At 47.7% G+C, this 19,407-nt stretch overlaps 1 protein-coding gene across 1 annotated transcript; it reads right to left on the bottom strand.

The window, feature by feature from the left end:
* Nucleotides 1–430: 430 nt before the first annotated feature.
* PLEK2 (pleckstrin 2) lies at nucleotides 431–19,360 on the bottom strand. Its single transcript, XM_029951393.1, has 9 exons — nucleotides 19,212–19,360; nucleotides 9,932–10,096; nucleotides 6,130–6,311; nucleotides 4,822–4,913; nucleotides 4,356–4,543; nucleotides 4,028–4,129; nucleotides 2,566–2,649; nucleotides 1,587–1,665; nucleotides 431–898 (listed from the first exon to the last, which is right to left on the bottom strand). Exons 1-9 carry the CDS (start codon nucleotides 19,251–19,253, stop codon nucleotides 771–773), a joined length of 1,062 nt encoding a protein of 353 aa, XP_029807253.1. The 5' UTR covers nucleotides 19,254–19,360; the 3' UTR covers nucleotides 431–770.
* Nucleotides 19,361–19,407: the final 47 nt, after the last annotated feature.

Raw genomic sequence — 19,407 nt, 5'->3', positions numbered from 1 at the left:
TTTAAAACCAAAATTTCATGCCTTAGTTTCTCTTACCATTTACATCTTTCTCTGTCCTTCGGCAACTTCTGCTCTGCAGCTCTTTCCAAATGCCATATTTCATAGAAACACTAACTTTTTATGTGTGAGTAATCTTTCCAACTGAGCCCATGATTTCTGCAGTATGTTTACTTACACAGGCTTATTTTTCAAAGCAAATCAATATTCAAAGAATGTTCAACCAAAATTTTGCCACCATTCCCATTTTAAGATGAAGCATGTCTTAGTCACTTGACCTGTTTTCCTAAACTTGCATAATAATTTAGATAGCCTCAAGGATGAAAAACCTTTGAAAACTAAAACTTTGTCCAGGAAATTCTAATAGCTAGAAACATGGCAGCCTTTAAGAATTCCAAAGGAGTTAGTTTTTAATAGCATTTCAGAGACAGCCAACATGACACTAGAGTTTTATTTAGTATTACAACGTGGCTAGTTAGTGTTACAACAGGGAATCCTACCTTGGTGCCCGAGGAATGGCTGGCTGTGAAAATGGGTGAAAGTCAAGAGGCTGACGCATAACGGTTAACAGCATTTCCACGCTGTTAACAGGAAGGGAAGGAAGGAAATAGCACCACTGCTGATTGTGATCTAAGGATCACCAGTGTCACTGCAAAGCAGTACAAAATATACAGCTAGGAGTCTGAACAGACCCATTCTCCAGGAAATCTTGTCTGTACCATCTGGTAGGAGGGAGGACTCCTGGTCCTGTTCTTCAGGAACACGCTCCCTTGTCACGTTAGCTTTTTGATAGCTTCAATCCACTCAGCTCGCTCAGCCTTGCTGCTGGCCTGGATATAATAGTGTACGTCATCCTTGGTAATCACTTTGAAGAGATTCCCCTGGACATTCCCTTTAACCCCTGGGCAGAAAAAAAGTCAGTGAGTGAGTGTCCATGTCTGCTTTCAGCTAGAAGTCAACTGAGCCACAAACAAAAATATACATGAAGTATTTCTTCAGTGCCAATGTATATGGTTAGGGAATCCCACCAAATGCCTGCTTCCCTCTTTTGCCCCCTCTCGATTCCCTGTCCCTCACCTGTGCCCTCCTGGCCTTGTTCCCTGCACCAACCATAGATCTGCAGTTCCATTCATATCAAAGAATCCAGCATGCTAATGATAAAAGCAGGCACAGATTTGGAACCTGACTTTAACTTGTTTACCTTCTTTGAACCTCAATTTCCACATCCACGAAATGGTTTAATACTATCTTTCTTAGCTGGCTATTGTGAAATTAGTGTGCTGCTAATCCTTAAACACTGTATAGGCTTCTATTCTCAGGTGGCAGTTTATCTGCCAGTAGGCACAGATACGGAGTAGAAAGAATACCAGAGACAAGGATTATTTAGTTGTGTTGTTAAAAGACTAAGAACACCCCACATGCCCTTTTCCCTGATTCTAAAACTGGCTTCAAAACTCACACCATGCACCGTCTCACAGAGAGCGTCCTCTGCCCCACAGCCCACCCTCAGCAGAGCACCGCTGGCAGTGCAGCCGGGAGGACCGGAAGCAGGAGTCAGGCCCGCAGGCCGGCGCGAAGCGGCCCCTTACCAGTGGGAACGCCGTTATCCTCCAGAGCAGACACGAGGGAGCCACGAAGAGAAAACCCACCCACTGGCCGGTTCTCTTCCTGCAGCGGAAAGGATTCCTGATTAGGCATCATGTGAACGCACAAAAGGGAAAAGGAGTTGCACTCTGGCCTGCTAAAGTCGGTGAGAGTCATCTGTAAGCGTAGGTGAGGCTGAATTTGGACATCACGTGGCCGCGTGACATGCACCAGTAAGAAAGTCTGGGCTTCATTTCACTGCCAGCAGTGGCAGGGCCACATTCCTCCCTGGCATTCAGCCCCAGGGCTCCTTCTCACTCCATCACGTGCCACCGTTAGGGCAGGAATTCCTGACTGAAGCCTGGTGAGGGAGGAACTGCTCACTCTTCAATATTTCAAAAAATGAACGAAAATCCTACATCTACCAAGATAGGGCTGGACAGACCAACTAAAAGGCCATCTTTCTTCACTTTTGACTGGAATTAAATCAACTCATCACACAGTAATAATTCTATCTGAAACTCAGAGTAGCAGTCCTTTGATCAATTTGAAAAAAAGAAAAACAAAATTAGTAAATTACGGCTTACCAGTGTATGGTAAAAGGAACTTCCCACAACATCGGTGGGGACAAAGGCTTGAGGGGCAGAATTCATGGGATCTCTTCATAGAAAAGGGTGAAGAGGCTGGGAAGCACCGGTTAGGAGTCTCTTTATCAGCCCACCCCACCCTGCCCAGCCACACTAAAAGCTTTGGAGAAACTAAAAGATGCTTTCCTCTCAAAATAAAGATAACCCTCTTGCACAGGCCACAGCGTACTGAAGGAAATGATCAAACTGCTGAGTGCAGCTCAGACTGTGGGAGGCAAGGAAGGGAGGGAGGGACGCTGAGAGAAAGGAAGGAAGTACAGCCATCTGCCTGCTATGCCCGGGAGAGAAGGGTCTGGAAGTATCACACACGGGTACCAGGTGAACATGGGATACTCACTTTGGAAGGGTCATAGTAATGCAGAAAAGCCGGCTCCTTCCTCAGAACAAAGCGCCGCACCTTCCAGTTTTTCCTTTTGTGTCCCTGAGGCAAAGAAAGGGTTCAAGGCTCATCCGTGACAGCTCTGTCACTTCCTCCCACCTCCAGGCAGCTAATGCCAGGCGTCCAAGCCAACTGGCTCCAGTGGGCTACTACTTTCTAAGAGGAGTCTGCTGGAGGCTCAAGGACTGCAGTGACTTGGACTTCCCTGCTCAGAGCCACGTTAGCAAGAACACAGCCACAGTTAGCCGAGTTGACAGAACCAAAGAGGGTCAGCGCTAGGAAAAGGGGAGCAGGACCCAGGCCTCACTCCGCACGTGAGGGGGACAGGGAGGCAGCAGGGGTCAGCTGGACCAAGAGCTCAAGGGGAAATGTGAACCCAAGGACACCAACTTTTGTCAACTTAATCAAAACAAACCTACATACAGTCACGTGTACTTATGTGCACACATATACAACGAAAACCACTGTAACATTCTGCATCAGAAAAGGTAAGAATCACTTTTATGTTAAAATCTACATGTGTAAGACACTGGTGTGTGTGTGACACTCTTTGGCTCTGCCCCCTGGATCACAAAGCTTCCTTAGCCCTTTAGCAGGGAACACCCAGAGCCCCTCCCACACGCTCCCCTCACTGGACTCCTGTCAGGCCTGGGAGCGGCAGGAGATATCTATCTGGGGTAGATAGGCAGTTGCATGCATGGTAAATAATCTAAGAGCAGATAGGGATCCTGATATGCAAGAAGCAGCAGGTGACAAGGACAGTCATGTGCCCCAAGTAACAACGGCCATGACGCGGAGCAGCTTGTGTCCATGGTGCAGACATGCACATTCACACGGAGCGTGGAATATGCACAAACACCAGTAGTGTGCAGAGGTCCGCTTACACTTTTACGTGCTAGGATGTGGTGAATCTGTTCCCAGAGTAGCCTGTGTGTCAGGCACAAGTAGAAAGGCCACACGTGCACGTGTGACAGGACTGATCCCCAAACAGTTAGCCGTAGTGACCACAGTCAGGTTTTGAATATTGACATAACACTGCAGAATTTCATCTTCAACCTACCAAAGTAGGTGGAGAAAAGACTTATTTTTTTGCTCAGAAAATGTTTCTGGAGGGTGTGCAGAGTCCCGTGGAAGAAGAGACTCCAGGAAGCTTCCCCGAGCTGAAGGACAGCAAATGCAAAACACTAATCCAGTGAGCAATGTCCTTCCAGACAAATGCATGACCTGGGCAGTGCTCCAGACATTTTTTTTTTAGCACTGCAATACTAACTTGTGTGTGCTTCTCCCGTGTCTGTGATGCACACGCACACGTGTGTGAATGGGCACATTCGTGTCTCGTGCCGTGCTCCTGCGTTAGCGTCTCAGTCCCTCCCACCCTTTGGGGGCATTCTGTCCATCTTCCTCTCCGAGGCAAGCATACCTGCTTGGCCAGATAGCCTTGTTTCACCACTGTGCCACTCAGCTCCATGGTGCTGAGACTAATTTCTTCCCTGGAGCTTATCTTCTTCTTGTAGCTCTCAGCCTAGTGGTAAGGAGAGAACCAGGGCTCTGTTACAAAAAGGCCCCAGTTCCAGGCCATGGGGGCTACCACAGGGCAAAAGAAAATCCTTAATACAGAAGCCTCACTCCACCTGAGGGTGAAGAAGTCCCTCAACCCACCCTCTGGCTCATGTCTGTGGACCCCCAGCCCTCTCTCGGTTGCCCTTCCTTCTGCCCCAGTGGCAAGAGGAACCCACTTCCTAACTTACGAAAGTGTACAGGGCCGTGGAGTCATCCAGGAACTGCTCGGCCAGGTCTCCAGAGCGAATGGCTCCCAGGCTTCGGACACCTACCGGCCTAAGGAAATTCTCTTCCATGAGCATGGAGGCCAGGGTCACGGCCTCCAGACGGTTAGCAGAAAAGTTGTTGGAGATGAGCCAGTCCACCAGGGAGGAGCCTGCATTCGGGCAAGGGCAGCATCAGTCATACAACAGGCTACCAACCAGCCTCCCTGAGGGTGCTTGGCTGTGACCTCACCGACCCTAACCTCCTGGGCAGCCTGCGGCTCTACGCAAGAGCATGTGGCCGTCTCAGATCACAGGCAGCTCTGGCCTTGGCCGTCTCAGATCACAGGCAGCTCTGGCCTCAGCACAGGAGGGCAAGCATGGCCGAGTCTCAGGTCACCACACCCCAGGTTTCCGCTACCCAGCCCAGCCCCCAGGAGGGAAGGCTCACCTATGAACGTCTTTTTGTAGGTGCTTCCCTGTTCCATGTTGGGGCTTGGCCGGATTCCGCTGCTGCTGTCGTGCATCTTGTCTACAATGCGACTGCACAGAAGGAAGGCAAAGGAGAGGGGCCCCACAGTGTGACACCCGCGTCACACCAACAGGTAGGAGGGGGAGCCCAAGAGCTGCTGCTGCAGGTATAAAGCAAGTGGCAACCAGTGTATACACGTCACAAAGCAAGAGGGCTTTCTGTGATGCATCAGATTGGAGGTAGGATTTCAGGATGTTTCTTTTCTTCTTGCTCGTCTAAATGCTCTCATGTCTCTACACTAGATGGAAATGCTTTTGTAGTAAAACTAAAGAGCTGTGACTTTCCATTTAAAAGCAAAAGAATATACAATAATGGTTCTCTATAATCTGCATGAAGTCCGACCTTTTCCAGCTACTTCTCAAAGTCACCCATCACTTGAACCCATTCCTACCCACCGCTGTTCCTCCTGCACTCACCGTGGTCTAGCAGCACCCAGGCTGCACACTCAAGATTTCAGGGCCTGGCAGAGAGTTTTCTGGGAGCCCAGGAATGCACTCCTGCCTTGCCTTTGACGGATGTAACAGTTCTGCTGCCTGGGAGGTCAGGGGGCGATTCCTGAAGATGTAACAGTTTCCATGATGGAACTCCTTTCTGACATCCCTACTTTAGAGTATTGTCTCCACCAATGATCTCCTTTCCTTCTGTTCTCTGAGATGATTCCTACCACCCATGGAAGATCTTTTCTCATTTTCTATGTATGCCCCTGAGTTGGAAAGTCCCTGAGATGAGACCTTATTTATTCACACTTGCATCTCCTGAGCATCGAGGGCAGTGTACGGCATGCAAGAAGCACTCTATAATTATTTACTGAATGAATGAATACATGAATGCACGCATGCGCAAATGAACGGGAACCTCACAGAGCAAGAATGCAGCCACTACCAGAACACACCATTCTTGCCACCAGGCTGCAAACAAGTCCAGCGACTTGGTGAGCAGAGATTTCTGGGGAACTGTGAGGGAGCCCCGGGCACCTTGGCTGGAATTGTAGGGAGGGTCTCAAGACCCTGAGGTGGGAAAGCAGCAGAGGCCCCAGGAGGTTACATAGGAGCAGGGCAGGTAGGCAGGGCCACTGCCAGGCAGAGAACATAATACATACAGGACAGTGACATCGGAAGCCCCTGACGCACGATGGTGGCACCAGATAGGCATGTGTAGCATGCTGCACAGACAGAAGCAGCCGCAACAAAGCCAGACAGGGTGAGGGGCGGGGGGCTGGGCACTCACTGCAGACTGATGTGAGGGGGCAGCTTGAAGGAGTTTTTCTGGATGTGGAGTTGCTGGACTTTCCCCGGCTGCCCAGCATGAATGGCCCCCGTTATTTCAAAGGCCCAGGCGTCCCTCTCCTCTCGAGAACAAGCCTCCAGGAAGTACTCGGTCGATGTTTGGGTCTTCAGCTTAATGAGGAGCTGCAGAAAGAGACAGCTCATCAGACCAGCACTCAGAGGCCTGGCAGGCCAGAGAATGTCGGCCCCAAACAAAGATGATGGGGCCACAGCAAGCCCGGGACACACAGGTCCAGTGGCTGCCGAATGCCCAACCCCCCAACCGCATCCCAGGGGGTGGTCTTCAGAGATTCACTTGTCCACCTGGGGCAACAGGGAGCCCATGGCTTCACAAGGCAAGCTCTCCCTCTTGGACAGACTGCTTAGCACAGGGACCGTGGCCTGGGCACTTTGCCTCCTTGCCTCTAGAACCACAGACTAACCTTACCTCCCATGACAGCCCCCGTGCTGGAGTGGGAGGTGTGCTGGCTTTCAAGTCCAACTGATCTGAATGCAAATCCCAGCTTAGCCACTTAGCTATGAACACTTGGGCACATTAAGGAACCTCACCAAGGGGCGCCTGGGTGGCTCAGACCGTTAAGCATCTGACTTTGGCTCAGGTCATGATCTCACAGTTTATGAGTTCGAGTCCCATATCAGGTAAGCTGGAGCCCTACTTCGGGTAATCCATGAGCCCCACTTCAAATGAGCCCCACTTTTCTCTCTCTCTCTGCCCCTCACTCACTTGCACCCTCTCCCTCAAAAGGAATCCCACCAAGCCTTAGTTTCTTTATCTATCATATGGGGATATTAATATCCACTTTGGAGGAACTGTTCCTTATGCTTCCCTTTGGTCCTCTTTTCTTCGGTCTAAGCATCCCCGATTTTTCACACACTTCTCTTACCATATGGTTTAAACTCTTAACCAGCTCATGTTCTGTTACATGTTCTGCAGTTGGTCAATGTTCTCATAAACTATGACCCACGGCATGGAGCCGGCTGCTCCAGGAAAGCTCTGAAGGGCGCAAGGTGGTACAGGCTGACGGCCTGAGGTCACCTGGTGGTGCCGTAGACTCACACTCTGTGAGGTCAGCGGAGAGTCTTTTTGATGTAGGCCACATCTCCTCCATTCCTTGAATGTGCATTTAGGGGGGGTTTTTTGTTTTGTTTTTCATTTTGACCACTGTGGGATTTTGATGTTGACCCTATTAAATGTTGTCTCAGAAGCCTTCCGCTTCTGTCGGGGAAGCAGATGCATTCTATTTCATTCTGACTCTCCTTCCAGTGTACTAGTTCCCAACTTGCTTGCACACTCAACATCCCTCATCTCGACTAACAGTAAAAACAGTGACAGATGAGGCTGGTTCACAGTCCCAAAGGATACCATGAATCTGTTCCTCCAAGTTAACACTGACTCACTCATCAGCCTTGTAGGAGAATATATTCACCCAGCTCCCTGCACCTCCATTATCAGTCTGCGGTCAACATTTTAATGAAAGAATTTCAGGAAAGACTATAACATTCCATGTGTAATCCAGACATAGTATTTTATAGCTTCCCAAATTTAAATACATACATATATATATATTCACATACGCGTACATGTACATATACATGTATATACTTTTAACGTGTTCTTAATGAACCTACTGACTCCTCTTGACCTCTTCCAGCTCAAGTACTCACGAACTAGAAGGATGACAATCTGAGAATGTTCGGAAAATTAACATGAAGTTCACAACTCCAGGTAGCAAATTTTACTTGTTTCCTTTTTTGAAAGCTTTTCTATCTCTAGCCCATTCTACCAGCACTTTTGCTTTCCACTGTTCCTTAAAGATTATTAAAGGGCATTAGGTCAATGAGCGAACCTACATGCTCTGGGGTTTAATTTATTGAGAACTAGAGTCAACTTCACGTAGAAAACTAGGAGCTTTTCCTCTTAAAATTGTCTCAGCTGTGACTGTTTCTTCTTTCTTAAACATGAATTCCGCAAACATTTACTAACCATCTGCTATGGGTGCAGACATCGTGTTTGGCCTTCCGACACCACAAGGAAGAAAGTGCATCCCCAGTCTCCCCAAGCTGGGCATTCTCGGAGAGCCCCACCTCCACCCCACAGAACACTGCCCCCCCTGGCGTCTCCCCCTCAATCAGCGGCACTTCCAGATTAGCAGTGGAAATTGTAGAATGACATTTCATTTTTGCAGCCTTATAGGCTGGAATCATGCTCGACACCTCCATCTCCCTTGCCCTCAACATCCAGTCAAATAGGTCCTGTTGACATGTCCTTCATGATGTTTTCTCGTGTTCCCTCTACTTTTTGCCTTATTTCATGCCTCTTTTAATAGCCCCCTTTGTTTTCTTGTTTGAGAAAAAGTCAAAACTACAAAAGAGTACAGCGGTTAACATAATACCAGGAAACCTACCTCTCAGAATGGACTGTCACAAAGGTTTTTCTTTTTTTTTTAGTAATTTTTTTCTAATGTTTTATTTATTTTTTGGGAGAGAGAGAGAGACAGCGTGAGCAGGGGAGGGCCAGAGAGAGGGGGAGATACAGTATCCGAAGCAGGCTCCAGGCTCTGAGCTAGCTGTCAGCAAAGAGCCTGAAGCAGGGCTCGAACCCACAAATGGTTGAGATCATGACCTGAGCCGAAGCCGGATGCTTAACTGACTGAGCCACCCAGGTGCCCGTCACAAAGGTTTTCTTAGAAGGCTTGTCAATTGGTTTAGAAAAGTCAAAGAAGAAAAACATAACAAAGAACTGGTAAGATCCCTTCTTTATGGATCTAGTAACTTACTAGAAACAGAGCATACTTCCTCATTTTAGTCCTCCTGAGAGTGTTTCCACCAGTCTGTTCTCTTATTCAGAACCTTCGGTGACTCCCCAGTACCTCCATCTGGCCCCAGCCAATCTTCCCTTGCTCCCTCGGTGAACATTCTCCTTTTGCCACACTGCCCATCGTGATCTCCAAACCTATCCCTATCTCTCCCCTCACTTTTACTCAAGACTTTCCACCTGACTTTCAGAATGTCTGCCTCTCTCCTCTTTCAGATCTTTGCCAAGTCTCTATTCCTCCCAACACTGTACCTGACTCAGACATCCTATAATTACGTCTTCCTCCTCTTCAGGAATATAGTGTTCTCTATGACTAATCATTTTTGTACCAACATTTGGAATTCCTAATGTTTTTTTGATTAACCACTTGTTTTCAAAATAAGATGAATAACTCAAGGGAAAGCACTCTTACCAGTTTCTTCCCGGACTCCTCCAAGCCTGGCAAATTTCTTGAAACAAAAATGGGTCCTCAAAAAAGACTGATTCCGACAATTTTTGATGGTAGGGTTGAAGCTGCACCTGACTTTTGGAACATGCACCCCCCTCAGGGGATGAAAGCCATCACACTGAACCCCAAGATAGCAGTAATTGCTCCCATTTGTGAGATGCCTCCTAGCCTACAAGGTGCTTTAACAGACCATTACCTTCTGTCATGATCCTCAATACAATTGTGGGAGACAATGAGGTGTCATTATTTTACCCCATTTTATAGAGGAGGAACTAAGGCTCAGAGAGGCTCAATTACTTGCCCAAGATCACATCCTGGTAGACAGTGCAGCAGGACTTGAATTTAGGTGTTTTGTTTTGTTTTGTTTTGTTTTTAATGAAAACTCAGCTCTTCCCATTACCCTCATTACCTTCACCAAAGAGGCCAGAGGTGAGAGGGTCCCGGGCAGAAAGGAGCCGGGAAGCAGGGGCCTTCACTTACGGGTCGGTTCTCATACTCCAGGCAGGGGCAGGTGATGGTGCAGCCATCCAGAAGGATCCGGCCCTTGGGAGGGGTCACCTTCTGTCCCCCCTGGAGCTTGTAGTACAGCAGCGTGTTCTGCCGGAGGATGAACCATCGCGCCTTCCAGTTGTGGACGATGTGACCCTGAGGACGGACAGCAGAGCCCTGCGGTGAGGTGGCTGAGGGGACAACACTGTGTTCAGGGAGACGTGTCCCACGGCACAGGTAGCCAGACTGTGCCGTCGGATTAACTGCCCAGAAAGGGGGACAACATTTTTTTTTTACTTCACTTAATTTTATTTTAAAAGAATTTCAATTCGGAGAAAAGCTGAAGAATAATATTAAAGAACTTTTACAACAGAATCATTTATGAGTAAATTCTTAACATGATGCTCCATCACTTCTGAATATTTTATTGTGCATCTCCTACAAAAAAGGGGGGTGCAGTATTTCCAACATAACCACAATGCAACTATCAACATCAGGAGATTTCCATTAATTATGAGTATCATCGATTCCACAACCTCCAGCCAAGTTTCACCAATTGCCCCAATAATGTCCTTACTAGCCAAAGAAAGGATCCAGTTCAGAATCATACCTTTAATTTTCATTTGCATGAAAAAAGCATTACCACTCTGAATTTGTCATCTCTTTTGAGTATGTAACCAAGACCTTTGGCATTGACCTTCCAGATCCCATTTGGCCTTGTTTGTGCTTATAAGCCTTGAAAGAAACTGCTAAGTATATAGAAGGGGAAGTCCTACCACTATGAGACCGCTGTTGCTAACACTTTGTGTTTTGTTATAGTCTTTTTTCCTTAGTTTTTACTTTCTGGTTTAAAAAAAACAATCTGAACCACGTTACATATAGTTTCATCATCTAGTTTTTGTTTTGTTGAGCTTTGCTGAGCGTCTCACACCAAAGTAGTTCTTTAAAACGTGTTTTTGAATGACCACTAGGTTGATGCAATGTTTGTCAAGCCCCTATTGTTTTTAACTGAGGTTGTTGCATTTTTTTCCCACTATTATAAACAATTCTGCAATGAATATCCTTGCACATAAATTCTGATCTGAATCTCAGATTTTTTTTCCTTAGCATATATTTCTAGAAAGAATATCACTAGTCAAAGGATGTAGGCAATTTATAAAGTTGAAGTCACAGTCTACCAGTGTTAAGGACCCTAGTAATCTTGCTTATTCTGGTACGGCAAGCCTGAAAGACAGGGTAGTTTGGGGGCACTCGAGTGAATCATAGAGCCAATGGACAGGATAGTCAGGTAAAGGCGAAGAGCCTATTTCTAGAACAGACCAACAGATGAGGGACTGTCTGCCGAGGAATCAGAAAGGAATGGGTTTAGTACACACTCACGAAAGGAATGGCATATTTCCCAGAGCAGAGCCCAATAAGGGCTAGATTCTAACTAAGAGATGCACCTTATCTGAATCAGAGACCATTTCCCTAATTCACTCATTTCCTTGCATTTCCTAGCATTTATTCATTTCAAAGTCTCCTTGAATTCTTACATCTGTGGTATTGTGATTGTTGTGTGTACTGTGTACAGTGTTGCTAGGGAACCAAAAGTTGTAGGAACTGGGGGCGCCTGGGTGGCTCAGTTGGTTAAGCATCCGACTTCAGCTCAGATCATGATCTCAAGGTTCGAGCCCAGCGTTGGGCTCTATGCTGACAGCTCAGAGCCTGGAGCTTGTTTCAGAGTCTGTCTCCCTGTCTCTGCCCCTCCCCTGCTTATGCTCTGTCTCTCTCTTGCTCTCAAAAATAAATATTTAAAAAAAAGTTGTAGGAATCAACTAAGTGAGCACTATGCTGTGCCCAAATAATTTACCGTGGTAACTAAAAAAACCTTTTAACCATGTTAATATGACATCAGTTTATTATTATGTCTAAGTGCTATTACATTGTATGGCGATCAAGCTATTCACAGGAGATGACTTTCACAGTCAAGTTCAATTTTACATTTTTTGGTCTCTCTACTGTCTTGCACACTTAGGATAGACATGTAACATAACGGTTGACAGCTTGTCTTGACATGGGCAGACATGTTTAAAGAAACAAAGAAGATTTGGCTCCGACCTCTCAGCAGTTGGAGTTCTCTACTACTCTCCACATGGTCCAGACTCGGGTCCTCTTTTTCAATGACGCCCTCCTGAGGGGCTGTTGAAGCAGCATTAGCAGTAAATTGCTGGCTCAAAAAATTGTGTATAGGGAGAATGCAATCCTGTGCAAACCTGGTTAATGGAATAGGGGCTGGTGTGAGGTAGAGAAGGAAAGAAAGTAAAATAATCTTATTCCTTAAAACATAGGTGTTACAGACTAAATTATGTCACACACACACACACACACACACACACACACACACACACACACACAAATTCATATATTAAAGCCCTAACCCCCAGTGTTGACTGCAGGTGCAGATAGGGCCCTGGAGAGGTGATTAGACTAGAATGAGGTCATCAAGTGGGCCTTAATCTAGTATGACTGAGACTGTCATTGTAAGAAAAGGACACTCAGAGACACACAGAGACATCAGGGAGGCATAGGCATATGCACAGAGGAAAGACCATGTGAGCACATGGCAAAAAGGTGCCCATGTGGCAAGCTGGAGAGAGGCCTCAGAAGAAACCAAACCTGCTGACAGCTTGACCTTTTACCCTAGCCTCCAGAACTGTGAGAAAATATATCTGTTTAGCTGTCTTGTCTGTGGTATTTTGTTCCAGCACTCTAGCAAACGGAAGTGACAGGGAGAGGAGAAACCCAGGGCTGGAGATGTCTGAGAAAGCATCACCAACCGATGTTGAACAGAACAAACCAGTTAAGAGATACTGTACTTTCCTGGACAAAATGCTACATTTCCCAGAATCCCTGGCACAAAGGGAACTGGAAGGTGACCAAGAGGCTGCCACCCCCAGGCATGGGGAACTGACGCACATTTGGCAGCACCCAAACATGGGAAACAGGAATTTTTGGTGAGAATAGTGTTGGAAGAATAGGTTCTTCTAACACCCAGTCCCCAGGGCTATCAGGGACAAATGGCAAACGATGTCAGCAATGATATTTCTGCTAGAAATCTCTGCTGGTGCTGGTAGGTATTTTTGTCTGGCTACATCGTTCCTGGCTTTATAGCATCCCAGCCAGGTTCTCTGGCCCTCCCAAATATTCCTGAGTTACTTAATAGTTATTATTCCTCCATGAAATCCCCTACTCACTATAGTGGAATGTTTTTATGAGCAACTACAGATCCTGACAGTTAGGGAGAGGTCTGAGGAGAAAGGTGATGAGAAAAAATTTACTGTGTAGGTAGAAACCTCAAGCAGCTCATGACCCTCAAAAAAAATGTTCAAAGTCTTTGACCCAATAATTCTACTTCCGGGGATGTATGCAGAATAAATCATCTAGGATAGGGGAAAGTTTCATGTATGGAGACACTTAGGATCATCGCTAATAATAAAATAATGGAAAATATTCTAACTGTGTAACAAAACCATGCCCACTGTGGCTGTAGGGGAGGCGTTCCAATCCTAACAAATGGCAGTAAAGGGCACTGGTGGAGCCCTCAAGGTCAAACCTAGCAGTCTGAGCCAACAGGAATCACAGCGCCAATGATCTTTAACACAGGAAAAGCACTTTCACTCACACTTTTTCATAGGATACCTAAAAATAACTCTAGTAGTTATTTTAGAAAATTTCTGAAGGGATACCTCAGGAATGTTAATAGTCATCATCTCTAAAGACTAAGACTGGATACAGGGCAACAAGAATGAAAAATTATTTTTCAATTTACAGCCCTGAGTACTTTTCTAGTTTTTTTTTTAATAATAAGCATGTATTATTTTTATAATGGAAAATGAATTTAAATTCAAATAAGCAAAAATTCTGATGAGGTGATTAGGGAAATACTTCATTCACTTATCTATTCATTCAACAATCAGTGACTAGTTCTGCACCAAGCACTGGGCTGGCAGCAGGGAGACAAAGATGAACAAGATTCTGACCCAAGACAGTGGGGGAGACATACAATGATACCACCCAATGTGGTAAGTTCCAGAACAGATGATTGGTGGGGTCTCCCAGGGTCCCCACTTTCTGGTATTCACACCCTTACAAACAATGTTTTCCCACATTGTACAAGGTTGGTCTGTGTGACCAAGAGAATATGGCAGAGAAATGATCTGTCAGATTTGTTAGGTTATAAAAGACTCTGTAGCTACAGTCTGGGGGCCTCTCTCTCTGACCAGGAACTCTGGGGAAAGCTAGCTGCCACATCATAGCCAGCCCCTTTGGAGAGGTGAGGAACCAAGGCTCCAGCCACCAGTCACGTGAGTGAGTTTGGAATTGGACCCTCCAGTCGGTCAAGCCTTGAGGAGAGTGCCACACTGGGCAACATTTTGGCTGTGACTTCATGAGAGACTTGAATCTTCCAGCTAAGCTATTCCTGAGTACCTGCCCCTCAGAAATTGTGTGAGACAATAAATGTTCATTGCTTTAAAATGTTAAGCTTTGGAGGGGTGCCTGGGTGCCTCAGTCAGTTAAGTGTTAAGTGTCTGACTCTTGGTTTCAGCTCAGGTCAAGATCTCAAGGTTCATGAGTTTGAGCCCTGCATCGGGCTCTGCACTAACAGTGAGGAGCCTGCTTGGGATTCTCTCTATCTCTCTCTGCCCCTTCCCCGCTTGCTTTCTCTCTCACTCTCAATAATAAATTTTTAAAAAAAGACATTAAGTTTTGGGGCAATTATTATGGAATAGAGAAGTAATATAGGTCATCGTACAAACCCGGAGAAGCAGCTCAGATGGAGGAAGAAGCTCAAAAGAGAGTGAGTGGGGTTAGGTAGGCTCCCTGAAGAGCCACTCCTGGGGCTGGGACTTGAAGGTTGTGTGGAGTTGGTCACGTCAAGAAGGCAGGAAAGGGAGAGCTTGAGCCACTTCCACTTTTGAGAAACTCCAACTGGTTCTATATGGATGAGGCTCAGAGGCCTGTGGGCAAAGGACAGATGTGATGTGGGCCCAGTCAGCTTCAAGTTCCATGTGGTAAAGTTTGATCTTTATACTGGGGCCAGAGGGGAGTCCTGGAAGACTTAGAAGAAGGATGATGAAAAGCTTAGGTTCTCATGTTTGGAAGATCCCCTGACCACACTGTGGCCGAACAGCTGAATGAAGCGGGACAGATGAGCAGGCAGCTCAGCTGGCGGCTGCCGTAAAAACCCACAAAATGGTAAGGAGAACTCCATTTTCCCTGGTCTACAGATAAACACGCCATGCTCAGAGGGAATAAGGAACTGGTCTGACGTCACCAGGTAAAGGTATCAGAGGCCAAAACCACTGTGGTAAAAGCTGAAAAAGCTCCCAGGCCTCCCTTTATCCTGGGTGTTTCCTCCCTCTCCAGGGTCCTTGTCTGCAAATGGCTGCCCAAGGCCAGGGGCCCACTGGACCAACCACAAGTGGCTTAGAGTCCCTAGAACCCCTTTAGGGGGAGGGAGGAGAGTCCATAAGCTGGGATAATAACTCTACAGCTGGGTTCAAGAGGCATGAGACATTATAGCTGAAGGCACACTTTGAAAAAGTCCATACTACTCCCTACTTTGATGATGAGGAAACTGAGGCCCAGAAAGATCTTGCCTAAGACCCTACAACCCCAAAGCAGCAGAGATGGTACTTGTTATGGATTGAATTATGTCTCCCCCAAGAGGTATGTTGACGTCTTAACCCCTAGTACCTATGACCGCTTATTTGGAAATAGGGTCTTTGCGGATGTAATTAGGACACCAGAAGTCATGTAGGATTAGAGTGGCCCTAATATTAACTGGTGTCCTCATATGAAGAGAATTTGGACACTGAGATATACAGGGAGAAGACGGTCATGGGACAGTGGAGGCAGAGACTGGAGTGATGCATCTACAAGCCAAGGAATGGCAAGGATTGCCTGTGTGAGATAATACATTTTATAGTTAGGTCTCGGCCCCCTCTCCCCCCCCACACCGTTCCCAGCACAGAGCTCCTGAAACCTTTGTGATTTCCTGGGTGACAGGAGTGTCTTCTGTTCTAATGAGGTGACTCTGGATGGGCTCCTGGATGAAGGCTGGTCACCATAAACAACAAACCACAATTAGAAGCTTGAAATTTTTAGTCCCACTCCAATTCTCTTAAGAAGGGAAAGTGGCTGAAAATGGAGTTGATAATCAATCATGCCTCTGTGATGATGTCTCCACAAAATCCCAAAAGCACAGGGTTCAGAGAGCATCCAGGTTGGTGAGAACATGGTAGTGCTGAGCCTGGCATGCCTGAGGAGGACAGAGAAGCTTCATGCCCACACACCTTGCCCTACACAGCTTGTCCAACTGGCTGGTCATCTGTATCATTTATCATATCCTTTAATAAACTGGTAAATGTGTTTTCCGGAGTTCTGTGAGTGATTGTACCAAATTAATTGAAATGGAAAAGCGGGGAGGGGTCGTTGGAACTTCTGACAGACAGCCCATTGGTCAGTCAGAAGTTCAACTAGTGTCTGAAGTATGGGTGGGGTTGGGTGGAGGTGGTGGGGGGCAGTTTTGTGGGACTGATCCCTTAACCTGTGGGATGATCCCTTAACCAGGTACTGTCAGAATTGAGTTAAATGGTAGGACAGGTAGCTGGTATCACAGAGATTTGCTTGGTGGGGGAAAAAACCTCTACACATTTGGTGACTAGCAGCGTCAGAAGGGAAGTGTTCTGTGTACAAGTAAAGGAGATTCCCAGAATAAAGAAACAATAGGTTGTTCCCTATAAGGTTTTCCCTACATGGGAAGGAAAAACCTGCAAACACCAAAGCAAAAGAGCCAAGGGCGGATTCTCCCCTATAGGTTTGAGGAAGCATGGCTCTGCCTACACCTTGATTTCAGACTTCTGGCCTGCAGAACTCCTTCCAGACTTGCTTCCTTTTTGCCTATTTTTCCTTACTAGTAATACCTTTTATATTTTCACTTTGGGTTATAATATTATAAGCATTTTTAACATCTGCATAACCATAATATACTTGCTCATTTTATTTGTGGAGACGTACAGGTAGTTTCCAGTTTTTTCACTACATAAATAATACTGTGCTCATAACGCTTTGATGGGATTTCCTTGGGATAGGGTACCTTCCTACAAAGGACATTTTTAGGCCAAAGCGTGTTAACACTGCCATGTCATTTTCTAAGAGGGTCATCGGAGGTGTGAGCTGGGCAGTAAGGCCTGAAGTGCCTCAGTGTCTTCGCAAAGGAAAAGCAATCTTGTCCGTGCAGATCCCACTTCCTTCCCCTCACCCTCCTTTAAAGCCAGGCTAAGTGAGTGCCCTGCACTTTGCCTGGAGCTTTGCTTCTTTCTTGTCTGGGCGGGAGCGAGAGCCAGATCCATCATGCCCCTGCCTGTCAACGGCTTCACCCTCCTAGGTGATGACTGTTTTGTACTCTGGGCTTCCAGCTCCGGCCCTGCCCCCACTCTGGGTTTTAAGCCTCCAACACCTAAGGGATCCCATGACCCTAGCCCTGCAACTTGTCCAAGGGACACAGGAGCTGCTGCTGCTGCTGCCACCAGGAGGAGAGGGGATAAGGAGGAAAGAAAAAGTTGAGACTGATCCTTAGGCGGGAACTGTTAACAGGGGCACCGGGCCAGGTCCCTCACCTTGCAGGAAAGGGTGTGGCTTCCGCTTCCCTCAGGGCCAGCCTCCAAACTCCAGGCTTTGGGTTTAGCTGGAATGAGCTTTCTATATTTCAACCAAGCCCCTTCTGTGGGCTTTTAGGGCTGGACCTGTGGACTCTCCTCACTTCCCTGCACCCTGGACTCCCTTGGCCAGCGCCCCAGGACTGGGCAGCCATCCAGAAGAGAACTCACATCCTTCCCTCTAGCATTCCCGACTCTGCATGGGCGGGGGGAGGATCTTGGGAGGTAACTCCAGCAACCGGGGAAGACCCCTACCAGGGCCAAGCTATGTGGACGATCAACAATGCCCACCAGACGCCCTGCCCAGCTCACACTCTCCCTCTCACCTCACAAGCTGCAGGAAAAGTGGGAGCAACCCCGCCACAGGTTGTCTCCCTGAGGTGCAGATGCTTCCACAGAACCAGAGGGACTAATCACAGTGGCTTGGAATTTGGTACCTGCTTGTGTCCAGCTTGACCCTTGATCCGGCATCAGCCTCCCACTAGATCTCCTGCTTGTGTAATTTTGAGCAAACAACACACCCGCCCTCCTATATCAAATAATGTGTGACAAAGCATGGCTACATTACCCACAGACCTGAAAGCGATTTGAGACTTCAGGGCTGCTTTGACCGCCAGGGGAGGCAATGGAATGGGGGAGCTCCCTCATCCATCTCCCTCCCAAAGCTAGAGAGTCTCAGTAGAAGAACGAAGTCTCATCCCCAGATTTTATGCCCGGCTGTTATGTTAGCATAAACCCTTAGTGAGAACATCAATATTAAAAGAATTTCAAAATACTGAACTTCCTCTTGCTGCTGCTCTTTGGTTCATTTTCCACCTTGACCTGTGTGTTCTGTGTCTGTCTGGACTCTTGTTAGCTGTGGGAAAGGCCACATGCACCCGGGGCAAGGACTGAGGACTAAGGCTGCAGTTCCAGTTACTAGTCCCCTGTAACCTTTCTGCCCCTCAGTCTCCTCATCTGTAATTCAGTGATAACAACAGCCACCCTGCGGTGGACAGAACAAGGTTTGGAGTCAACCTTATGGGTTTGCACCTGCTCCATCACCACTAACACCCAGATCCTGAGCAAGGTACTTAATTAACCTCGCCAACTTTGTCCTTTGGGGAGAGGGAGGAAGTGGTGCTACACGTGTGGGACTGCGGGGGGTCGGGCAGCCGAAGAACACAAGGTCCGGGGCTCCTGCACGCAAGTGCTCCATTCGGAAGCCTGGGCTGCCTCCTCGCTCAGGGGTTACTGTGAAGACTACGGATGATGCATTATTACATAGACGGGCGCCGCGAGCCACAGAGCACACTTAGGTTGCTTCAATACAGCATAAATACTGCACTCTTCACAGCTTAATACGTTGTTTTAATTAAGATACCCGCTTCAGGAGCCGCCCCCCGCCCCATACCACTAGCCAGGTTGGCCTCTCCTCCTCCTCGCCTGTGCCCCGGCCGCTCGCTTCCCCCTGAAGCCGCCCTCCAACCCTGGCCCCTGGGTCTGTCCCCGGGCCGCCGAGCTCGCTGTCCGGCGCGGGCTGGGGACCCGGCTCCGGGAGCCGTCCCCCGGGGCCAGTGTCCACTCACCCTCTTGACGAGGAAGCCTTCCTTGAGCACGCCGTCCTCCATGTCGCTGCGCGCGCGCGCGCCAGCCGGGCCTCCGGGCGCTCCAGGTGCGCTGTCCCCGCGCCGCCCGCTCCTCCGCGCGCCCGCTGCGCGCAGGAGGCGCCTCCGACCCCGCGCGGGCGACGCCTCCCTGGCCCCCGTCCAGAGCCCGAGACCG

Source organism: Suricata suricatta, chromosome 9 (assembly GCF_006229205.1).
Source record: "Suricata suricatta isolate VVHF042 chromosome 9, meerkat_22Aug2017_6uvM2_HiC, whole genome shotgun sequence".
NCBI classification, from domain to species: domain Eukaryota; kingdom Metazoa; phylum Chordata; class Mammalia; order Carnivora; family Herpestidae; genus Suricata; species Suricata suricatta.
This window is presented reverse-complemented; position numbering and strand designations above follow the sequence as displayed.